The following is a 25,238-nucleotide window of genomic DNA, read 5'->3' on the forward strand; positions in this document are numbered from 1 at the left end:
GGAGCCTTTCTCCTGTTCTTCAGCTGGCTACCTGCTCATTTTATTTTTACTTGGTCCAGAAATAAAAGTTCTGCTCTTTTATCTCCCTTCTGGAAAATCTTTTCTGATCATTAGGTCTCTACCATGTTTACCTACATTGCATCGTCTTCCAAAAATTCTGTATCCTTCAAAGGATGTCTCAAAGGACTCTGACATAAACTGTTCTGAATTGATGTATGTCTTTCTTGCTATGAGGAAGGGACTGATTGATTTTTCTACAACCAGTCTATGGTGGTTTGAGTAAGACTGGCCCTATAGGCTCATATATTTGCATCCTTAGTCCCTAGTTGCTGAAGGATTAGAAGGTATGGTCTTGTTGGAGGAGATGTGGGGATGGGCTTTGAAGCCCTGTGTATCTCCTGCTCACTACCTATCAAGAGTTATCAAGATGATCAAGATGTAAAGTTCTCAGCTTCTACTCCAGTAGCATGACAGCGTGCCTGCCACCGTGCTCTCTTTATGATAATAATGGACTAAGTCTTTGAAACTATAAGCAAGCCCAATTAAATGCTTTCCTTTACAGGGGTTCCCTTGGTCATGGTGTCTTTTCACAAAAATAGAACAGTGATGAAGACACCATCTGTCTTACTTAGGATTTATCTTGCTATGATAAAACCCTATAAACCAAAGCAACATAGGGGGAAATGGTTGATTTCAGCTTATAATTCCGTATCATGGTCTAGGGAAGGCACTAAAGCAGGGCAAAAACCTGAAGTCAGGGGCTGAAGCAGAAGCCATAGAGGAGGGCTGCTTCCTTCCTTGCTTGTTCTGCTTTCTTAAAGAAGCTAGGACCACCTGTTCAGGGGTAGCATCAACCACAGTGGTTTAGATCCTTATACATCAATCATCAATCAAGAAGAATGTTAGATAAAACAATGCACTCCTGGAAAAAATAACACCAAGCCAGCTCAGGTCTCACAATTCACAGAAAAACAACTAGCCTATCAACCTTGGACTAAAGTCTCTAAAACAAAAAGCCAAAATAAATCTTTGAACTTTATTATCTCTGGTATTTTGTTACAGTGATTGAAAGATGACTAACAAACAAGGATTGCTAAGTATTCTGTTGTGCATACCTAACAGAGAACAACAAATAGCATTGAGTAAGGAAGTATGATGTATTCCTAATTATAGATGACTTGCAGATATGTACATAAGATATACAATGAGAGACATATAACATGTTGTTGTTGTCTTTTGTTAAGTACATTTTTCTGGGTGATTATCATGAGAAATCATAGAAAAATCATATTTTCCTTCATAATTACATTAAATGGCTGTTTTTCTTTAAATAGAAAATTATCTGATTATCTGCTTCTGTAGTATTATCGTTTCATTAAATAGACAGAGGACAACAATCTGTAAAACAACCATTATGTAAATAATAAATAACACTGTAAAAACTAAAGTTATAATGACAAAGCAGTAATAAGGATGAACTAAACACACATCGTTTGGAAAAAAAAACATTAACGGAGTTATACTGTAAGCAGTGCAGACTGTTGTACAGTTGCTTTTGGGTTTGTATTTAGTGTATAGCAGTATAAAAGTGTGTAGGAAAATATTTTGACTTTTGGCACTTGAAGAAGCAATTCCGAGGCTTACAGCGCATGCTTCAAAATCTAATGTGAAAACAAGGTCTTCCCCTTTTAGGGTGAGGAGAATCTACCAACAAATAGTATGGTGCGGGTAATGTTGCTCATGATAAAGAAAAGAAAGGGATGATCAGCCACAAACTGTGGACCACCATGACCAGTTCTCCCCGTCATAACTGCCCCAGTCCCACCAGCTGCCACAGTGCCCTCCTCGTTCACATCTACTGTGGCTTGATGGAACACTTCAGAAAGAAAAAGGTCATTGCTCTCAGACATTCCGGAGAAGTCGGCCTTGCCCTTGTTGAAGGCATCTTCCATGCCCATGCGTTGCAGAATGGGCTTGAGTTCGTAGCTTTGTGCCAGTTTGAACTTGGGAATGTAGACCAAAACATCATCTTCATCCAGTGTGTCTTTGCTGATCCACTTGTTGAAGTTATCAAAGTTTAGTTCCCTTTCCAGCTACAAAACATAAAGAGCAAACAAAAAGTAAATTTGAGAGAGAAGCAGCTCAACGTCTAATATTAAAAAATCAGTTGCCAAGTGGTGAGAGAAATGTCTTAGTGATTAAGAGCATTGGCTACTCTTGCAGGGACCCAGCGTTGATTCCAGGCACCCACATGACAGCTCACAACCATAAGTAGCTTCGATCTGAGGGAATCGAATACCTTCTTCTAGCCTCTACGAACATTGCAGACATGGGGTACATAGGCATTCTTCCAGGCAGTATAGGCAGAAATATAAAATAATAACAAATAACATTTTTAAAAATAAGTTACAAAGCTGACTATATTGGTACATGCCTTTAAATCTTATATCTAGGAGGAAGAAGTATGTAGATCTTTGTGAATCTATGAATTCAAGGCCACTCTGGTCTCCTCTAGGCCAGCATAGCTACATACTGAATCTCTTATATCTTAGTTGCCAGTTGCTCCTCAATTAGAGGTGAGGTTTCATAAGCCCCTCTATTATCCATATGTTTTTTGGGGAGGGTGGGGCTTGATCTTCTATAGGCCTTGTGTTTGAACTCACAGATTCTGTGAATTCATGTATGTAGTGACCCTGTCATGTCCAAAAATCACTGGTGGCTACTATGGGAGGGAGAGTTGGATGTTGGATTTCCTCATGAATACAGCGTCTAAATAGGTGGCTCCTGCTCCCACAGAGAGTTGTACATCCTTGCACATTCAGTCAGCACATAGCAAACTCCGTGAAGTTTAAAAAATAAATATGTGAAATTGATCAGAAAAGTGGTGAGAGGGTATGAAAGCAGTTGATGGGGCAGGAGGAAGGAGTGGCTCATATCAAGGCACATCATATACACGTATGAAATTCTCAAATAATGAGTAAATTGTAAAAAGAGTTCAAAAGAAAAGGACACCTCAACCCTACATAAAGAACTACAGGCAACTAAGAATGGCGAGAGTGACAGAAATGCTCTTTCTTAGGGAAAAGCACATTGATCAGTCATCTAAGACCAAAGGGTCAGCCCCCAAAACATGTATACTTGTAACACTATGCAGAATGAGCATGCTGTATTTAAGACTACGTGTGTGTGGATATCAATCTACATATATAGATATAGATATAATATAGATGATATAGATATAGATTTATAATGCATGGAACAATAATTAATTGAAAGATATAAGGGTATAAGGAAGTATCGAAGAGAGGTAAAAAAGAAAAGTTGCAATTATAATCTCAAAACATAAGAATGATAAAAGAATTTCCTATGTTTAAAATTTAGTGAACTAGCCAAATTTTGTAAGATGGTAGCATAAATGACATAAACTTCAGATTTTGAAATTTTGTGACATAGTACATGCATTATCAACTGACTCATTTATTTCTGTGACAAATTACACACCATTTCCTAGTCATAGATGCTCATTGTGAGCAAAGAAAAATTTGATAGCAGATTTGAAATTGTAATGCAATACCATCTCCAAGCCGGTGGATGAATCTTCGATCTCATCAGGAAGCAACAGGAACATACTGATGTTTCCAATATACGGAAGTTCTAGGATCTGAGTCTTCAGGTCCTTTATGTATCCAATGTTCAGCTTTTCACGGAGGTACATCATCTGGACAGGTTTGCTTTCATTCTAATATTGTTTTAAAGTAAAATATGACAATCAAGACTTAGATTTTTAAGATATTTATACCAACACTAAAAGACTAAGTGATTTCAGCTTCAATGCTAATAAGCAAATGTGTTTCCTTCAATCAACAAAGCAAATAATTACTTGTATACTGTTGAGAAGGTATTCGAACTTAATGAATTTTTTAAGCTTTATAAACAACAATTTATAAGATAAGAGTAATAATACCTAAAATGCGCCAAGAACTTAGATAAATCTTAATGAATATTTACAACTGCCTTTTGAACTAGATATTTTCTAGATTTAAAGATAAACAGAACACATGGATGATGTTCATGATATAAATGTAGAAACAACATCTATGTTCAGGCTTAGAATTTAAAACTATGGTCTTCATTTCTATCCATGCCAACTCTTAGAAAACTCTTGAATATGCTCAATACCATAAAAGAGTCAATGCCCAACATTCATAAGCTGTAACTAGCAGCGTGGAGGAAAATCAATGAACAGTTTCTAAGTTTTCTATCTCCTTTGTAAAGGCTTAAATCCATGTTAGGGAAATGCATCTTGTCTCATACCAAGTTCACACGGAAAGGATAAAGCCCATTAAGTCTCTTCTGAAATGGAGTTTTCCACCGTCCTTTGAAGAAGATAGTATTCACCAGGACCATTTTGGTGTCTTCATCTACAGAACCTTCAGGTAGCAGGTTTGGGATTTCACCTACAGAGAATACAACACATGTTTATATTTTTTCTAATAAAAAGTATATATATTCTGTTTAAAGTATAACTTTTATAGTATCTGGAAAGATTTTCATTTCCTTTTATATTATTTCCCAAAGGTTTTTTCTGTAGTCTGAGGTTTATTCAACCAAGAAGGAGGCAAAAGAAAATTGATTAGACATATTTTAAGGGAATGAGGGTGAAATTTAAAAAAATGGCTTAAAAAGAAAAATCAAAGTTTTCTAAGTGGAAAAAGGAGGAGGAGGAGGAGCAAGAGGAGGAGGAGGAGCAAGAGGAGGAGGAGGAGCAAGAGGAGGAGGAGGAGCAGGAGCAGAAGGAGGAGGAAGTGGAGGTGGAGGAGGAGGAAGGGGAGGAGGAGTAAGAGAAGAAGAAGAAGAGGAAGAGGAAGAGGAAGAAGAAGAAAATTCTAAAGGTTTACCTTTGGTTTGAGTTTTAACCCAAGAATTAATCTTTTTTCTAGCTTCATCGGCACATTCAAGGAAGTCTACTGCTTCTGGTTCTGTAGAGTAATATTTCTTACAGCGTTGTATGTATTCCTTTAAAATAAGAAAACAACACCAAATGTTATATACAGCATAATGTGGATAAGGGATGGTGTGACAAAATCCAATCTCCAACAAAACGAGTGAGACGTGGAGAAAATGGGTGTTGAGATGGCTGGGGCAGGTGTAGATCCAGAATCAGTGTCTACAGCCAGCACTCCAGGCTGAGCTCAAGCTGCCCTTTGCACTAAAGACATTTACTGACTATGAACAAAGGGAAGGGTTGGAAAATAGAGGAGAACAGTGGTTACATCATTTGCTGCTCTACAGAGGTGGAAGGGAATCAGCTCATCCCTTAATAGCCTGCTCACAATTCTGACTCCGCTCCCAAGAATTGTGGAACAGTGCTTTGAAACTGATCTCCCTGCTGGTGTTGGAGGCAGCCTTTTCAGTGACGAGCTCCACTTACTTCTTTGAATCTTGCAGATTTCTCTCCAAACAGCTTGCTTGCACTTTCTAGTAAATAATCTCCCAAGCGTGGTGTGTTGATTGTCGAGCTGAGAGAGGAGAAGGCTGAATGGATTTTGTCTCTTGCTTGTGCCTTAATAAAAGGAAGAAATTTTCATTTATATCATAGTACTATTAACAAAAGTATCCTGAAGAATAACATTTTCTCAACACAACAATAAAATAGTGTATGCATGCATGTTTTTGTAGTGCACCAGAGGAAAGAATTTTTATAAGAATGCTGTTCAAAAAGACTTTAGTGATGGCTCCCATCTATGATCCCAACACAATCAGAGACACAAAACCTGAGTTCAAGTCCCATCACATCAGTACAATGAGTTCAAGGCAAGCTTGTTTGAATATGTGCTCAAAAACAAAGACGACAAACAAAAAAACAAAGCAAGACAAAACAAAAACCCAACAACTAAAACAAACCAAAACATCACTACTACCAATAACAAAACAGAAACAGAAATGTGTATACAGATGTGATGCTGTAAGGCTCTAAAGGCACATTTTAATTAGTTTGCAATTCTACTATGTCTATTGATTAGATTCCATTAGAAATAAGACACTCCACTGCCTGAAAGAAATTCGGGTTCTTTTGAAGTTTTTAAATTACAGTGTTTCTAAAGGGTGTTTATTATTTTACAAAGCAGACATACTCTGAAGACCTGAAGTATAGCATTGAAATTATAGCTACTGAAACTGCAATATTTTTGGGTTTGTGATCAAGATATGTTGAAATGGTGTTATACACACATACACAAACATACTAGTGGTTGCATGTGTTCTCAACATTTTACTTTGTGGTAATTGTTTCACTATGTATAGTAAAATAAACATATACATGCACATATAAACACATACGCATATATCTTCATGTTCCCACATATGTATAATTTTACTTCCCAGTTACGAAGTTCTCAATGAAACTCTAGTGAAATGTTACCAATATATATATATATATATATATATATATATATATATATATATATCTCCTTAATAGGTTCCCATTTTACAAGGTAGCCTCTACAGTAGAATAACCAGAGCTTTGGAAATTCACAAAATAAATAAGAAATCAAATGTTCAACTTGGAGTCTATAATGGTGAGATAGACAGGTTCACTTACAACATCAACTGGACTAGAATGCAAGACTGAGATGTATGGTGTTTCAGAAGACATCATGGAGGCTTTCCCTACCTAATCTATCCCACAGAATACCAAATGATAGGTAGGTGGAACACCAGGATATCCAGGAAAGAAGAATCAGGCGACATGTCCTTATAATCTAATCATGGGCATGGTTGTGTAGAGTAGTTACCAAAAGTTTATTCTTAGACAGTTTCTGTAATGGAACTAGGCTTTTGATTTTTTAGGGCATAGGATATGAAAAAAAAAGTATTACTTCATATAATATATAACAAATGGACAAATAGATATACTGCATGTGATGGATGGATAGATAGATAGATAGATAGATAATAGATTATAAGTAGATGGTGGTGTCATTGGACTCTTATGCAGTCACCAAGATTATGCTTTATTATTTATTATCCTCTCTTTCCCTTGTGCAATTCCTACTCACACTTATGGACGTATGAACCAAATAATCTTGTAACATAACAAACAACACTTTTACAATACATAATATGTACATATATACATATATAAATAGTTTACACACATATATGTATAGTTTATGCACACACATATGCACACATATATAGTGTTAGATATATATATATATGCATATATATGTATATAGATGGCAGTTGAATAGCTGTACAGATGTACAGATGTACATATATTATATGTATATTGCATACACACACACATGTGTGTTTGTGTGTGTGTGTGTGTGTGTGTGTGTGTGTGTGTGTGTGTATGAAGACCCAAGTTATGTACCTGTAAAATAGCACCAGGATAATTGTCCCTCTGTATGTGTTGTGCAAAATCACAGCCATGGAAGCTCTCTGGGTTTCCTGGAGTGAGGACGTAGCTGCCAATTTTGTCAAAATTCAGCACCTACAATCAGAATCAGAAGGAATGATGGTAGAATAATACAGAATTAGTTCACTTCAAGCTAACGGCTTAGGTTCCTTTATTTATCATTTCTCTGCCTGTGGGTTGTGATCCCCTTGGGGTTGAAATAACCTCTCACAGGGATCACCTAAGACCATCAGATTATTTTTCATTAGAGTTTATAACTAGTAAAATTACAGTTACCAAGTTGTGAAAAAATTATAATTGGGGTCACCACAACATGAGGAACTATATTAAAGGATTGCAAGTAATTTAAGAAGCTGGGACAAAATCACAGATTCACTCTAAACATAAAACTGATGAACATCTCTTGCCTTTCAAACTGGTCTCCTGTAGCACTGTGGTATCTAGAGGATTTCCCACTCTATTCTTTTTCTTTCTTCTGGTATAACAACATTACATCTTCTGGATCACCAGTTCCCAAATTGATGTCCTACTTATCTTATTTGTAAAATTAGTCTGATTATCATTGCATCCATGTCACAGGATGCAGAGTTATGCAAGTTCTTGGGCAGTATTCAGAATTATTATAAATAAAATTTAGCTGTTACTACAATTAGTTTTTAAATGCTTTCCCACTTTATAGATGAGAAAACTGACACTCAGAGGATTTCAGTGCCCTTATTCACTTAGCTGAGAGCAATGGTAACATTTATCAAATAAATCGCATCTGTCCATCTGCCGTTGACCTAATTTATCTGGATAATTAATCTAGGAGGAAATCAGGAAACTCAGATAGGGCTGGTGTTACAGTCCATGCTTCTTTCCTAAATTAAAGAAATTCTCTTTTTATTTGGAAACTAAATAAAAGTTAGCACTTGATTTATAAAATCTCTCTTGCAGCAGTTATAAGAAAATTGCATGGTCTCACATTCTGAAGCAACTTTCTTGATTTAGGAAATCTGTTTCACTAGGTGGATTTTTCTTCTAGTAGATCAAAATCATTTTTTTAGCAACCCAGACCAACTCAGATCTTTATGTGAGATTTTTGGTCTAGCTATATTGTTCTTGGTCCTTTACATTTAAAAGTTGAAATCACCAACACTGCCTAAGGTAAGATGTTTTTTACTGCATTTTTTCAAGGCAGAGAAAATAAAGAGGAATATATATTGTACAACTCTGCTACCATCAGAGTTGAACAATTGAGTTTTGTTGTAAGATATGATGTTTAGACTACCACAAGCATAGAACACAATCTCTCTACCCTGAGACTGGCAGTGTGATTGGTTTGTGTGGTCTCTGTAAAACTTTGTACTTGAAAAAAGGCACACTCAAAATGGTTCACTATGTTCCTGAGAAGAATATATTTATTCTTACATATATTCTCATGGGAAAGCAGGAAGGAGCCGGGAGCATTTTGGTGTGACTGAAAGTACAATGCATGCTTGTACTCAAAGCATATTTTCTTAATATTTGCATGCTTGTGAATGCAATGAAATTTTAATTATATCATTTCCATGTCTGGGTCTCTGGCATAACAAGTAACAGAATGGTGAGAAACTTAAATACAGTCTATGAGTTTCCATGTGTGTTGCAGTATGTATTTTCAGTAGTTCTGAGGTCTGGGAAGAACCCCTGTGTAAATCTGCCCATTCATTAAGGAGGGAAATGGAAAATTTGACATCTCTGACAATGATGCTTCACATGCTATCCACACTGACTTCAAAGACTGGGTATCTGGGATATCCAACCACCCTGTGTAGACATAGCATCTCAGTCAGACAATGTAGGGAAGTCTATTAAAGGTATAATAATTTTGCATCTCTATGCATGCTTTCTTCTTCTTTGGTACCTTGGCCAAAACCATCAGGAAACATTTTTTATAGGAATGGGGAAGAAGCCCTACCCACAGAGGCAGAATGTTAAGAGGGAGCCTCAGCTGGAAGTTAGGAAGCCATGAAGCTCTTGGAAACACATTGCCAGCAATCCCATCTGTACAATGATATTTGACTTGAAACCAGCTGAAGGAAAGTATGAAAAACATTTCCTTTGCAAACTCTGAGCATGAAATTATTCAAAGACTTTGTTGGTAGCTTTTTTTCTTCTTGTAAAGTTGCTGCGATCTTTTTTTTTTTTTGTTTACAGTAAAGTAGTTTCCTGGTTTGGACATTTTAGAAGTTGAAATTTACAGAGTCCATGCTGTAATGGCTGGTGATGATAATCCTGTCACCATTCCTATTTCCTTAGCAGACCAGAGCAGAAAACAGGAGCAAGCCTACCATTCAATTCAGAAAACATGTGGTTCTAATGTGAGGTTTAAAGCAAACTTACTTTGGCCATTTGCTCTTCAGTGTTAGCCTGAGCACCAAGGAAAACTATGGCCAATGTGGATGAGATGCTCCATGGAGAAATAAAGATGTTCTGGGTAGAGTTCGATTGTTCTATCTGCTTAAGGAGATTGAGGGCAAACATGGTGTTTGCCATGGACAGTTCTTCCATTGTTTCAATCTAGAAAGAAAGCGGGGAGAGAAAAGTTCTGTATGATGGTGAAGTCAAAAGAGTCATACACACAGTGCCTTGTCTAAAGCTCCCTTCTGACTTTCCCCTTGGAACAAAATGAGGGAAGATGCAAACAGCTTACAGTCACAAACCCTGTGTAGCTTGCTGTACGCACACAGAACATGCCCCATCACCGTCTGGAAATCTGAATCATTTAAACAGGAAACACTGCACTTTCATTTTCCCCCAGACTGTGGAAACTATGCAGCCAATCCTGCAATATGATGATCAATATTATAATGAGGAATGACATTTGGTGATAGTCATATAATGATAAGAGCAGTAATAACAGTAACACCCAATGATTCTTACTGTCTACATGAGAACCATCAGACCATAGACACTAAACTGTATTGGATATTCTATTTCTATAATCTTTTAATAGTCACTAAAATCCTGTGAGAAAAAGGACTTAGACTCCTGTACGAAGGAAGAAACTGCTGCTACACAAAAGCCGACTGACCATCCATCAACAGCAAAGGATGGGAGGGGAATGAAAGCCAGGAAGGTGACCTCCAGGGTCACTCTCAACATCCATGTTTAACACATATTCTTCATCACACAACCCACAAATATGTACATATGCAGAATATTGTACACACATCCAAATGGAGGCCACCTGCACACATTCTCGTTGGACTCCAGTGAAACTGTCAACCTTTAACGTCTCTGGTTTTTGAAGTGCATAGACTTGCTTGAGGATTGATATAGGCACCCAGATCCTACCACCCCACAATATACTTATGACTCAGAGTTCAGCTTTGCTCTAAAAAAATGTCAAAGTTCACTTTAGTACCTTCTCTCCTGTCCCACACACCCAGGTGCTCACAGGAAACCAGAGATAATTCAATGTGTAGAAGATAACAATATGCTTAATATGTAGCTACCTAAAAATAAAGGACAGGCAACACCTTAAAACCCTGTGTGCAGCTGGATTCTTGGACATACCAAAGGGTGTGTGTGTGTGTGTGTGTGTGTGAAGGGTTGTTAGGTAAGCACCATTTTCCTAGCTGTCTATTTTTCTTTCATCATCATATAAAATAACCTATAATTATTGAAATAAATAAATATACCAAACAATGACAACACTCATCTCTTTGTAAACTTTCTGGGAGAAAGAGTTTCCAGAACTGGAGAGTAGTTGGGAGTTCCCTGAATGAAGCAAGACTGAAGCTACTCTCTTGATTGTCTACAGAAGTGCTGTGGAAGGGAGAAGAATTTGCACCAAAAGTTGCCATTTATAATAAAATGCTGTTGCATTTTGTAAAGACAAATTAAAGCAAACTAAATTGTGTTCATTAAATACTTTTCCATTACCTTGCCTCTTCGTTTAATTTATGAGTGTGTGTTGGACCAGGGGACACGTAAGCGTGAACAAGAGGCACATGTTGGGGGTAGGGGCATGTGGAGGTCAGAGCACAACTTTGTGAAGTTAGCTTTTCCTTCCGTGTCCACATGAGTTCTGGGGATGGAACTCAGGTTACCAGGCTTGGGTGTCGCACCAGTACTCTTGTTTAACTTTGTCGTGACCATACAGGGTGGATATGACTGACTGTTTCACAGACCATATTCAAATGCTCTTGGAAGTTAAGCAACTTTTGTGAGGTTCCACAGTTCATGGTAATGACACAAACCTGCAGTCTGGAATCTCCCACAGGAAGCCCACTGACTTCCAAGTGGTTGAGTCCTTCTAATGCTGATGCAAGGCTTCACTACAATTGTCAGAGTTATGGATTGATATACTGAGAAATACAATTAAAAAATTAAAAAAAATAGGGAAAGCATGTCTGCATTGCTCCTTGAAAGTCTATTAATTTAAAAGAAAACAGTTATGTTTTCCTTCTTGTTTTACCATAGATGCCAGATTCAGGCAGGTATTTCAGAAATTTACTTCTCTAGTGTCTTAAAATTATAATGGTAAGTCTTCGTGCATCTGCTACCTTAAAGCATTTCTTTAAAATTATGAATAAAATATTCTGTTTCTACTTGAAAGTTCAAATAAGGGATCAGCACTAGGAGAATTTCAGCTCCAGGAGAGTACAACCTGATGTTTCCTAATCATAAATCTGTGCAACAATCCATAGAGTTAGTACTTCGAAAAATTAAGAGTCAAGAAAAATCCACAGAAGGAGCAGATAATACTAAACTAGGACATGAGGTAACTTGATAGAGAACAAAACGTTACTATATGGAATGAGATTGTTCCGGATCTATTTACTTCTTTATGAATTCATCTCAGTCTGAGAAAGTAACTGAACACTGGTTGTGCCATGGCCTGTGCTCAGTTCACTAGTTCTGACAATAAAGAAAAACATTGAACTAAAGAACCTGAATTATTTTGTATTGGAGAGGTGAACCTTGAAATCAACATGTAGTCAGGGATGATCTTCAATTCAGATCCTCCTTCGTCTGCCTCCCAAGTGCTGACATTACACATTCGTGCAACCCAGCCTGATTTACACAGTACCAGGGTTTAAATGTGGGAGACCACGGATACTACGAAAGCACTTCACCATCTGAGAAACAACCCTTATACTGGCATTCTATTTTTTAATGATGTGCTGTTAATTACACTTACATAAAAATGATAGCTGATAGCTTTACTGCAATTACAAAATTACATCTGCTGCATTTTGTTTAATGGGAAAAATCATATATCCCATATCCTTTGGAATTTCTGCTATAGTAATGAAAATGTGAAGAGGTAACTATTGCAGAGCTCATCAATTCCAGCATCTCGGCTTTTCCTACAAATTCTTCAAATAATACTTGAAAGCTTCAAACTAATACATATATATCTCCACTAGCATAGTAGTCCCTGACAAGTCTACACCTTACATTAGGATAGGACGAGGTTATAGCATGATGACAGTATAGTAAGCCGTACAACTCCATATGCTTCCAAATATGACACTATTATTAACAAGATGAATAAATGGAAAGTATCTGCTGGGTGGGGCTCTGTCCTCTTTCTGTTGGTTCCTGCAATACACGTTTGGCAAATGCGTTGGTGAAACTTGGCAGAGGCGATGAATTTCGGAGGTATCATGGGCTCACTGCCTGTTACACTCCCTCTCTGCAATAGGCCTGGATATTAAATTGGATTTTCCACAGCATTTCAAACATTTTTAGTGTGTGTAATCATATAATAAAAATGTTTTTAAATTGTTTCCAAAACTCAGTGAGAACTAAAATAAGGCAGTCATAACAAGGAAACATACCATCAAAAATAAAACAAATTTCTAAGAAACTGGGAACAGTGTTTTAGATAATAGTTTTATCTGCTTAGTACGGATTAAACTGTTGGCTTGGTTTACCCATCAACTAATTTGTTTGATATTTTCCTTCACTAGGTTAAATAAATACATTTTGATACTGGATTGTTCTGACCCAAATTGTTTCTTAATTTTTATAGTTTCAGGCTGTTAATTTTAGGTAAATATTGAACCTCACAGATTTATACATGTAAATAACTTACAATATAAATATAAATATAATGCTTACTTCCAATTGGTTAAGTATAAACATTTTAATATTTGCAGTTATGTATGTCTAATTTCATATGAAATCAATAGGTAATCTAAAGCATACATATTATAACCTGTTCCATAAGATTAGCATTGAAATCTAATGTACATTTCAATTTTAGTTTGGCTAGTGATACAGAAGCATTTGCTCACTTCCGAGACTCAAAGTCAAGCATTCATAAATTTAATTCAAGTCTTAAGCCAAAATATCTTTAGTTAGACAAGTGAGAAAGAAAGCTTGGTTCCATTTCTTTACTCACCCTCTACACACGTCAGTATAGTAAATATTGCTATGGAAGAGAGAAGGACGGACGCCCTGGATTCACAGAGATGGTCACAGCAATTGCTGAAACACTTTATTACCTCGTTATCTTCTGAGCGGCTGACACACAGGAACTGCTCCTTGGAAAGCTGGCACAGTGTGGACAAGGTAATGACTGGTTTTATAAGGCTCTGCCCCTCCCACACAGCTCTTTTTTTAAACTTTTTAATTTGTGTGATTCAACATTTTACTCATAAAGTCATCATTAGAAAAGAAATGCTTGTTTGTCATGTTCAGTTTAAGAAACAACTAGAGAGTGTGATGTCATTCAAAAATTCAAGAATTTGGCAATTTCCAATTTAAATCTATTAGCTGTAATCTGCACGACTCACTTACCGCTCTCTCCTTTCTCACAGGCATTCAGTGAATTTCATGATACTCAATCCACCTTTGAAGAGTCACCATCTGAGGGAGTCGTTACAATAAAGGATGTGGTCTTTTCTTCCCTTGGATCTACAGAGAGTCAAAGAAACCTCCATACAAAAGAAGAAAGAGAAAAAACACACTTGATTTTTCTAATTTAATAATTTTTTTAAACTATGATTTTCTAAGGAATTATAAGCTAAATAATTCTGCGGTCAGCTCCAACAAGATACACCCAAAGACCTTTTCAAATGCCCTTAACATACTTTAAACAATAACATCCTACTAAATTATGTTGACTCATAATTGACAGAAACTCAAATATGCAAATTGTATTCTTGGACACTCATTATGGAAAAAATCACCAAATTTCTAAAAACACCAAAAATGTTGATAAGAAATGGACAAAAATTACACATAATTAAATGTAATCATGAATCTAAATATTTTCGCACTGTCAGAATTTATTAGGAAGAATTGGAAACACATCTTTCACATCACTTCTCATCTCTTAACTGTACATTTCTATAAAAGAAGACAGACATGAGGACATGGAAAATGCCACACTTTTCCCAGCATGCACAGGGGACTTCATGACTTTGACTGGAGAGCTGAGATAAAGACCATAAATGTCAGGGAGACTGAGAGAAGAGATGGAGACAGTGTGAGGTACTCTCTCTTTCTGTCTTCACAGAACCAGGCTTCACTCTTACCTTGCCTGCTGACTTCAGTCTCTGGTCACAGAACTGCACAGTAACTTAGACCCTTAGTATTAGAGGAGGAATAGTACAATAGATATATTCTTATGTATCGGCCTGAAAATCAAGAACACAGTCATTTTTTAACTGATGGAAGACCTCAGGCCTGGTGGGTTCTTTCCCTTTTTGGTTTCAGTCCCCTAGATAGCACTGACTGGTTTCAGTCCCCTAGATAGCACTGACTGGTTTCAGTCCCCTAGATAGCACTGACTGGTATGTCTATGTGAGCAGCTACATGTTTTATCAGCCATTCCCATCTCCACATCAGCAGCTCTGTTTTCTGAACATGTCAGTTGCACCTAGACTTTACCCACACTTTGTCTCACTCTGTTTTCAGGTTAGGCGATTTCTCATCTTTACTTATTCCATTCAAGTTCCTCCCCTCAAGAGAGACATCATTGTTTACCCCACTGGTCAAATCTCTGAACTTCTAACACCATTTAGAATTGAGCCCACAGTACTGTAATCAGGTTTATCCTTGCTGTTCCCTCACACTTGGGCATCTATCCCTATGGAGGTAATTTGATTAACCTACACCAGTAAGAATAATATGAAGCATAGAGTGGCTTCTTGCTAAATCATGTTTTGGTGAGTTAAGGAAAATGCTAAGGCTCTCTAGACAGGCCCTGTCATGTGGTGCATAAAGATGGGGATTGTGAAAGATTGTGAAAGATTGTGAAAGATCTGTTTCAAGTTCTCCTTTCTCCACTTTCTAGTTGTATAATCATGCACCTATCTCTCACCTTTTGTAAGCATTACTTTCGCAGCAACACCACACACTGGGAGGGATAATTACTCAGATGACAAACAAGCATCTTCTGCAGCCATTCCCTTCACTTCATTTGTATATTATTCAGATACTCTTTGACCTCAAGCAAAGAGGTCTGGTCTAATTTATGAGTTCTGGAAGAATTGGGGGAGGGCATATGTTCTCAGCAAACATAACAAAAACAAGTTATTCCAGATGAGAAGGGAATATTCAAGAAAAATGTCCATGCCCTATACCACCATCCACTGCCATGTCAGTCACTTCGATTATATGACCATGTGATACCAGAAGATGCTGAGCCATGTTATCCAGAGTGCAAGGCTGTAATTGTTTTGAGATGTCAAACCATCCCCTTGATACCAAAGCTCCTCTAGACCAGCACCCTAAATCACATAGCCTCCAGTTTCTGTTATTATTGTCATATGAAATTATACTATGCACTTACTTTAAGCATTGTTATATATACACACATGTACACATACACACACATGAATATACATGCATATAAATATATGCCATGTGTGTGTGTGTGTGTGTGTGTGTGTGTGTGTGTGAGAGAGAGAGAGAGAGAGAGAGAGAGAGAGAGAGAGAGAGAGAGGCTTTCATGAAGAACAGATGAGACACTGCTTGCCCAGTATTTGTTATACCGTGTCTTCTACAGTAAGGGTGGCATTGCATAAGCTGGCACTGCGGCTGTTGATTAGGTTTACAAGTGACCTTCTCACCTACATTAGCACAATCTCACAAGTTTATCTTAATAAAGAAAACCTTTCACATAACATACAATTAGAAAAGTGTGAACGATAATATAGAAACAAAAATGAAATCAACTCATACCAATATTGTCCTAGGGAGGAGAAAATAGAATTGATAAGGCATACTTGGAGAAAAAAGTTGAGGAGGAAAACAAAACCACACAGAAGAAAACCCCCATAGAGATAAAAAAGGAAAAGGGTAAAATTACAGGAATGGGTAGCAAAGCCTTGAATAGTGTCCCAACATCTGCCTGAAGAAGCATTGGTCCTATTGGACGGGAAGAGAAACCAATAAAAATTAGATCTTACAAAGGAATTTCAGACTCAGGGCACAACTAAGATCTAACCTAAGGCAGCCTACTCGAAACGCTGGGAGAGAGACAGCAGTAGTAAAAGGCAATTTTACACCAGAAAGTCTGTAAATCTAAAGGAAGAATTCAAAGCATAGATCAGCCAGAGCACAGCAGCAGTAGCCTGGTTAACAAATATGTCCTTAGCCACAAATGCCCAAACACAAAGTCCCTTTCCACTGTTAAGTTACCATAACCTAAAATCACAATGCTATATTCTAGAACAGATCACTCCTATGAAAACTGGAAATGGTGGAACAGTAGTTCTCATTCTTTTTTTTTTTTTAACATTTATTTATTTATTTATTATGTATACATCATACAGCTTTCTGCCTGCATGTATGCAACTACAGGCCAGAAGAGGGAACCAGACCTGATTATAGGTGGTTGTGAGCCACCATGTGGTTGCTGGGAATTGAACTCAGGACCTCTGGAAGAGCAGACAGTGCTCTTAACCTCTGAGCCATCTCTCCAGCCCCAGTAGTTCTCATTCTTATTTTTGGTTCTTTTTTTTTTTCGGAGCTGGGGACCGAACCCAGGGCCTTGCGCTTCCTAGGCAAGCGCTCTACCACTGAGCTAAATCCCCAACCCAGTAGTTCTCATTCTTATTTTCCTTCTTTTCTCTTCTAGGAAAATGTGTATGAAATAAGTAAAAGTAGAGAAAAAAAGATGTGAATTTATATACATGATAGGACTTGACCTTTATAAATAACGTAAGTGCAGAAATGACTTGAGAAAAAAGATGCCAAATATGTTTATCGTACTCTAGATAATTAACATTTTTATGCTTTAAACGTATTTCTACATGCCCCCATTATGCACAGACATTACTTTTAATTACGGAATTACTTCGTTGGTAGTTTTTCACTTGCCAGGACTTCGTTTCTTTTCTGTGACAATGGGTAGTAAACTTAGAACTTTATACATGCCAGGCATTTGCTCAACTACTGTGCTGCAACTCCACCCCAGAGGTACTATTTAAATCAGAAATCCATTACCAAATAGTCTATGTTTTAGTGCTTCCTGCTTGATTAGAAATATCTAAACAATTATGTGTAAAGAAAAAAATTATTATTGAGCCAAGTAGTAATATTTTAATATGAAGGTTTACATGTACTATGCTGCCAACTGCTTGTTGATAGAACAAACTGTGTAGAGTCTGTGTCCCCTGATGGATAGAAATGACTTGAGGTCCTGAGCCCTGAGATCTCCAATGGTCAAGAGAGGTACTTGGCTCCTAGTAGGCGCTTACTAATTGTTCAATGGCTTAGGAAGTACACGGCAATGGCTGTGAATTTGTACTCTCTGCACTTTGAGTGAACAATCATGAGGACTCCCGTAATTACCTAAACTATTTTCTCATAGGTGGGGAATGTTAGAAACATTTGTTATCTGACATTAGCAGAAATGCCATCGAAATTGCCCAGCAGTAGAAAGTCAGAAAAGAAATATATACAATTCCACATGGTGACCTTACTTTACTGATCTTTCAGTAGACACATTAAAACAATTTATAGCCAAGATTAACTGTAAAGAGAAACTTTAGTGTGTTCTATAGATAAATCACCTGTTGATTAAAAAGCATATGGCCTATGGCTTATGCTGGAAATAGAGGTAGGACATCTGGGAGGCAGAAAGGATTCTGGGGTAGAGCAAGGGAAATCCTCCCAGGATGCTGTGAGGAGACAGAACAAGGTACCTGAGCATAGGTAACCAGCCAAGTGGCAGAATATAGATTAAAATAATTGGATTGCTTATCGTAAGATATGAGTCTAGTCAGAGAATGCCCAGCTACATGGCCAAGGTATTTGTAAATGTAGATATATTATGAGTCTGTGTATTATTTCTTGGGAGCATGGGTCTGGGAGGCAGAACCACACCTTCAACAATTAACTAGCTATAGTAGTTAAATAAAATGGTATCAGTTGGGATGAGTGAGAGTTGGTAAAAGCAGTTGCCTCTATGGGATGAGTTTGAGAATATCTTGACTAAAACATCTTCTACTCTACATTTATTTTTTGAATCTTTTTATTGATATTTCAAATGTTATCCCAGTTTCCCATACATAAACACCCATCCCATCTCCCCTCCCCCTGCTTCTATGAGGGGGTGCTCGCACCTACCCTTTCCTGCCTCTCTGCTTTGGATGGTAGCTTAGTCCCTGAGAGCCATGGTTGGTTGGTACTTTTCTCTCCTTCAGCTCCTTCAATCATTTCTCTAACTCCTCCAATGGGGACCCCGTTCTCAGTACAATGGTTGGCTGTGAGCATCCACCCCTATATTTGTCATGCTCTGGAGACAGCTATATCAGGCTCCTGTCACCATGCACTTCTTGGCATCAGCAATATTGTCTGGATTTGGTGGCTGTATGATTATGGGCTGGATCTTTATACTTTTGATGTTAGCAATAAAACAGCACACTAATGGCTCAGGAAGAAATGTGCCTTGTATCTGAGTTCCTGCAGAGACGGTTCCTATGAAAGGAGAGGAGGCAGGAAAGGAGTTTCGGGGTGTGTGAAGAAGATAAACAAGGAACTGAGGAAGCTTTGAGTGAGGGTGACCCAGGCCAATAAAGGAAGTTCTTTAAACCCAAAGAAATAGCAGGAAACCTTGTACATTTTAAGCTATGGCCCCAGGCCAGCCTGGGCGTGAGAATATTTGGGTAAAAAAACAAGCTTAGTTAGGCAGTATAACATCTCTGACAGACTATTTATCTTGTTACCAAGTAAAAGCCCAAACACAGATGCCAGGGTTGGGAAGCTGTTGAAACAGAGATCCAGTATATCTATGATTCAGCTACTTGAGAAAACCAATAAAGGACCTATGACTTGTCATGCTAAAAGCATGCACAAGGCACTTCCAGAACAGTTTAGAACTGCCTGTGACTCACTCATCACACATATCAGATGATACCAGATGCTTACAATCTAGCGTTTCCTTAGAGGGACCAACGGTATGATGTTAGACTCATCTAGACTCAACTGTGCTCATCATCCCATCTACATTATCCTTGTAGATAATTTATGAGTAAACACGATATATTTATATTTATAGCCTAATTTAGTTTCTGTTTCCCTTGCATAATTCTACTCTGCCACAGCCATTGTTGTGTGCATATAGAAAGAAATACAATTATGTTAAATTTCATAAAATACATTTAGAAAACAAACTACCAGCAAATAATCAGTGTTTCTACAACGCAAAATCAGTTACTACTATTTTCATCCTCTCATAGATTTCTGTATCTATTTTCTTAAGGGTAGATAAAATACCAGACTGCTCAATAATGAGCAAAAATGATGTTCATATGGATTTCAGATTCTGTTCTCTATAAAATCACTGGGACAAATCCCTTTATTTTAAATGAATGGCAAGACACTCGTATATATTGCCTCGGGGCTGAAATTTTCTTCTCCTTCCTAACAGCCTTATTTAGACCCGGGTGAGAGTGAGGAGGAGGGAAAAGAGATTATTTCCATTCATTAGTCATAAAACACTGACTACGGAGTCAGGAAGATGATTGATGGGTGCAGAAAGAAAGAATTCCAATCCTGATAACTCCTGAAGACTTTCCAGTCTTGACCTCTGCCCTCGTCTTGCGAATTGCACTTCTACCCCTCACAGACATCTCCATTTGACCATTCTATGGCTTTCTCAGCTTCATCTGTCTAAAGTGACACATCAAGTCCCTCTGTCCCAGACTTATTTCTCCTTGTCTACTTTGTCTAGAAATCAGCAAGTTAAATTCAAAGCAACCCCTTTTCTTGTTTTAAATTTCCTCTCTCCTCCACTTGCTCTTTAAATTATTTACCAACTCTTGAATTATGTTTAGTGTAAGATCCCTTAGCCAATGATAAGTTTGATTAATTTGCAGCATAAATCTGACTCAGCCATGACTCTTCTTAAAGATTTTCTGTGGGTGTCCATAACCTGTAAGGCGAAGCCTACCCTGGGCTTATATAAGTTGGATGCCATCTAGACTGGTGCAGTTCTACTTATATTAAATTAATTGTTATCATGTATTTACTATAATATCTGGCACATGTAGCCTTAATGATCGGTATTATTTGATATATATCAAAGTACTTAGATAATACCTAAGTTCTTTTATTTATTTATACATTATATATTTATTTATTTTATATTGTATATGCTTTTATATATTTACTACTCTGAAAGACTTCTGACAGAAGAATCTGTGCACTTTGGCTTTTATACAAATAGTCTTAATGCACTATGTGTTATAGAGCATACTCAATGTTTTCAAACTCAAATGAAAGCAAATTTCTGTCTTACTTGGGTATCCCATACTATTGAGAGCCTAAAAGGTTGGCCTTTTTGTTTTCCTTCATCTCCCATGCAAACGGAAAAATATCTGTAGTCCAGATTCCATCCTAGGAAATAGCTGCAAAGCAGAAGAAATCCTAAGTCTACAAGCTCTGGGAACTTTAGGGTCGGATTCGCGTAGGAGTCCATCAACAGAGGAACAGAAGCCATGCTCTTCAGTGGCGGCAGTGGACACTAAGGCTTTGGCAGCATCAGTAAGTGTATCTCCTCTCTAGGGTTTGGGTGACGGTCACACAGGTGCTGGCCCACAAGAGGTCTAAGCGGTCCAAAAGTACTGAGTGAGAGTAACAGATGCTAAATATTAAAGAATAAAAGGAAAGACTCTATACTTCAGTCACAGAACCAAGAGAAACCGAGTTATAACAAACTAAGAGTTTCATCCACACTGCCTGGCTTTCACAATGCCAAATGGTGCTATAAAGGCTGTTGAAGAAAATATAATAACCCACCAAAAGTAGTACACAGCTGTGAATACTGTGAGATACGGTAATAGCACCGCAGCATGAACTACCCTCTACTACAGTGTCATTAACAGTACATGTATATGCAGCCACTTTCTCATTGGATCTGAGGCCAGAGCCATAGAAGGGAATTCGTGCCTGGTTCTGTAAATCTGGCCAGGAGCCTGTGCCTGGGAAGTTGTAGGCACTTGAATGAAGCCCATTACTATTTGCTGTTGTTTTGCTAAATGATCATGTTGCAAGCTACTTTCTAACTACTGACACTTAAACCTATAAACTAATGCTGTACACAGCACTCATTTGACAGTCTTCTTTGTATGTTGCATAGTGGCTAATGTAGAAGTCTTTAAGTGGCCACAATTTCAAGAATATGTCATGGTGGACTTCTTAAATGGGACAAATAAATCATCTATCACTTCCTGCAAGACTTAGGAAACCTTGAAGAATATGGAGCAGAAAGAATGTAATATCCAAGTGATGGTGAGAATTGTAGCAGAAAATTCTTTTTATGTATGATGGAGTTATTACGCTATTGTGCTCATGGTCTCACTGCAGCTGTATTATCTGAATAAGATTTGCATAACATTTCATCATGGATGAATGCATGTCTATGAGGCCTTACTCTTCCTAGCAGGACTACTGGTGGGGATAAGGAGAAGTCTTCAGTGTTGTAACCACTGATAAGATGTCCTGCTTGAGTAACTTTCCACGTTCTTTCAGACAGGAAATTTTAATTAAATTAAGTTATGAATTAAAAAAGACAAAAAAAGAAGGCACAGAGGTATAAATGGGAAACAGGAGGGGGAAGAGGTGAGAGAGAGGAATGAGGGGAAATGACCATAATTTGTTATATAAATTGTATGAAATTGTCAAGCAATGACCTAGAAATAAGGAGTCCCCAAAGAAAGCTGTTCTGATAGCCTTGCTAAAGTTTTTGAATACTTGGCCACATGTACAAGCAAATAAAATATATATAGAAATATAAAGAGAAAAATACTTTTGAAAATGCTAAAAAGTATCATATTCTGGGTAATAGATTACATGGGAATTTTAAAAACAATAGCTTTACAGAAAATATTACTGAAATGTTCTTTGTCCTTGGCATTCAGAGGATTGGATAATGCAATTATGCAAAGATCAGAACATCTCTGATTTCTGTCAGGTCAGAACTTGCTACGTCCTATTTTTTCCTGTAACTAGCTTCTAGATATTTTTATCTAAGGTACTTATTTACTTTTGGTCTGAGTCAGGGGAATGAAAACTCTACATATATTATTTTGCAATAAGTTTAGCTTTGGCTGTGGCCACAATGGCTTTTCCATTGTGTTGGTTGCTGACTTCAGTGTTCACACCCATAAACAGTTGGTGCCTTTGTGTAAAAGGAGTCTCTCTTTTCCCAAGCAAGCAAGACATAACACTGAGTCTGGTGATTTTTCACATCCTCACGTTTGAGGGCCTTCGGTTTATTAGAACTGACTACCCAGTATCAGTCTCAGGATTTAGAAGCATGATGTGGAGATGGTTGAGATTCAAGTAAAACTCGACTCTTTATGCAAGACAGACAGTTTTCCTCTGTGTTCAAGTACATATATCTTAGAGTTGTGAGTGCTTAACTAGTCTTAATCTACAACAAATTCCTGCTTTCCTGGAATCCCCATTTCAAAATAAAATTGAAAAATGTCAGCATTAGTTTAGAAAAAACCTTTCACCATCACATTTTTTTATAAAAGAGTGGTGACCCTTTCCTCTGTATAAGTGACTCATGTTGAAATGACATTGTATAATTTTCTTCTATGTCATCATAATCTTGAAGAAAGATCCTTTTTCACCTAATCTTATTGATGTGGAAACATAATGTCCTGCATTTCAAAAGTCCTAAAATACTATCTTAAGCTATACTAATGGCAGTTAGTAGGAGAGCATTGTCCCCTGTGTACAATGCCTTGACATCAATGCCCAGCACTGCAATACGTATGTATATGTATATGTATATGTATATGTATATGTATATGTATATGTATATGTATATGTATATGTATATGTATATGTATATATGTTTATGCATGTAAGTGTGCCTCTGACTATGTATCTCTCTCTCACTCTCTCACTCTCTTCCCTCTCTCGCTTTCTCTCCCCATCGTGTGTGTGTGTGTGTGTGTGTGTGTGTGTGTGTGTGTGTGTGTGTGTGCTTAAGAGTTCCAACAGTTCTAGGAGAAATTATAAAGTAGGAAAATTTTGAAAAACATTATATACCATATTGTAAAACTAAAATATTGTTGTTATAAATGAAATATCATAGAGACATGTTAGAAAAATATCTGATGTAAAATATACTTGATATTATTATTTTGTTGCAGGCACCCTAGCAAATACCCCCACTAGATGCTACTCTGATCTAATAATAGCTATGGGCTCTCATGTACACATTTCTTTGAATTTCTCTTTCTTTACATAGTCATAAAATTTATATTGTTCTGTCCTAGTTTGTTTTCATGTTATGTAACAAACACCACCACTAAAAGCATGTTAGGAGCAAAACATTTATTTGGCTGCTACTCATCCATCTCTGTCCATCATTGAGGGAAATGAGGCCAAAAGCAAAGATAAGAACCATGGACGAACACTGTTTACTGGCTTACTCTAAGGCTACATGCAGCTACCTTTCTTCTACCACCCAGGTCTGGCTGCTCAGGGATGACACATCCAACAATGGGTCAAGCCCTCACGCAGTGAACAGCAGTCACAAAAAATGTCTCAGAGACATATTCAAATTGTTATAGAGACAATTCCTCCATTGAGGTTGCCTCTTTTCTATATGTAAAATTGACGATATAATTGGTCAAAAAACGGGCCTCAACAGGTACAGAAAGATAGAAATAATCCCATGCGTGCTATCAGACCACCACGGCCTAAAACTGGTCTTCAATAACAATAAGGGAAGAATGCCCACATATACATGGAAATTGAACAATGCTCTACTCAATGATAACCTGGTCAAGGAAGAAATAAAGAAAGAAATTAAAAACTTTTTAGAATTTAATGAAAATGAAGGTACAACATACCCAAACTTATGGGACAAAATGAAAGCTGTGCTAAGAGGAAAACTCATAGCTCTGAGTGCCTGCAGAAAGAAACAGGAAAGAGCATATGTCAGCAGCTTGACAGCACACCTAAAAGCTCTAGAACAAAAAGAAGCAAATACACCCAGGAGGAGTAGAAGGCAGGAAATAATCAAACTCAGAGCTGAAATCAGCCAAGTAGAAACAAAAAGACCATAGAAAGAATCAACAGAACCAAAAGTTGGTTCTTTGAGAAAAACAACAAGATAGATAAACCCTTTTCCAGACTAACGAGAGGACACAGAGAGTGTGTCCAAATTAACAAAATCAGAAATGAAAAGGGAGACATAACTACAGATTCAGAGGAAATTCAAAAAATCATCAGATCTTACTATAAAAGCCTCTATTCAACAAAACTTGAAAATCTGCAGGAAATGGACAATTTCCTAGGCAGATACCAAGTACCGAAAGTTAAATCAGGAACAGATAAACCAGTTAAACAACCCCCATAA

At 37.4% G+C, this 25,238-nt stretch overlaps 1 protein-coding gene across 1 annotated transcript; it reads right to left on the reverse strand.

Annotated features, from left to right (window-relative positions):
* Window positions 1–1,022: 1,022 nt before the first annotated feature.
* Serpinb2 (serpin family B member 2) lies at window positions 1,023–9,977 on the reverse strand. Its single transcript, XM_032915718.1, has 7 exons — window positions 9,788–9,977; window positions 7,379–7,498; window positions 5,432–5,563; window positions 4,899–5,016; window positions 4,315–4,457; window positions 3,575–3,739; window positions 1,023–2,093 (listed from the first exon to the last, which is right to left on the reverse strand). The coding sequence occupies exons 1-7, from the start codon at window positions 9,953–9,955 to the stop codon at window positions 1,689–1,691; spliced, it is 1,251 nt and encodes a 416-aa protein (XP_032771609.1). The 5' UTR covers window positions 9,956–9,977; the 3' UTR covers window positions 1,023–1,688.
* Between the last annotated feature and the right edge of the window lie 15,261 nt (window positions 9,978–25,238).

Source organism: Rattus rattus, chromosome 10 (assembly GCF_011064425.1).
Source record: "Rattus rattus isolate New Zealand chromosome 10, Rrattus_CSIRO_v1, whole genome shotgun sequence".
Taxonomy (NCBI): Eukaryota; Metazoa; Chordata; class Mammalia; order Rodentia; family Muridae; genus Rattus; species Rattus rattus.

Bases quoted from the DNA above. Each gene is read 5' to 3' on its own strand.
- Serpinb2 (XM_032915718.1), bottom strand. From the start codon at position 9,955: ATGGAAGAACTGTCCATGGCAAACACCATGTTTGCCCTCAATCTCCTT. The intron at 5,564-7,378 runs GTACATAACTTG...CCTTTTATTAAG, and splicing joins ATCCTGGTGCTATTTTACAG to GCACAAGCAAGAGACAAAAT. The intron at 3,740-4,314 runs GTATGAGACAAG...AAACAATATTAG, and splicing joins ATCCTTTCCGTGTGAACTTG to AATGAAAGCAAACCTGTCCA.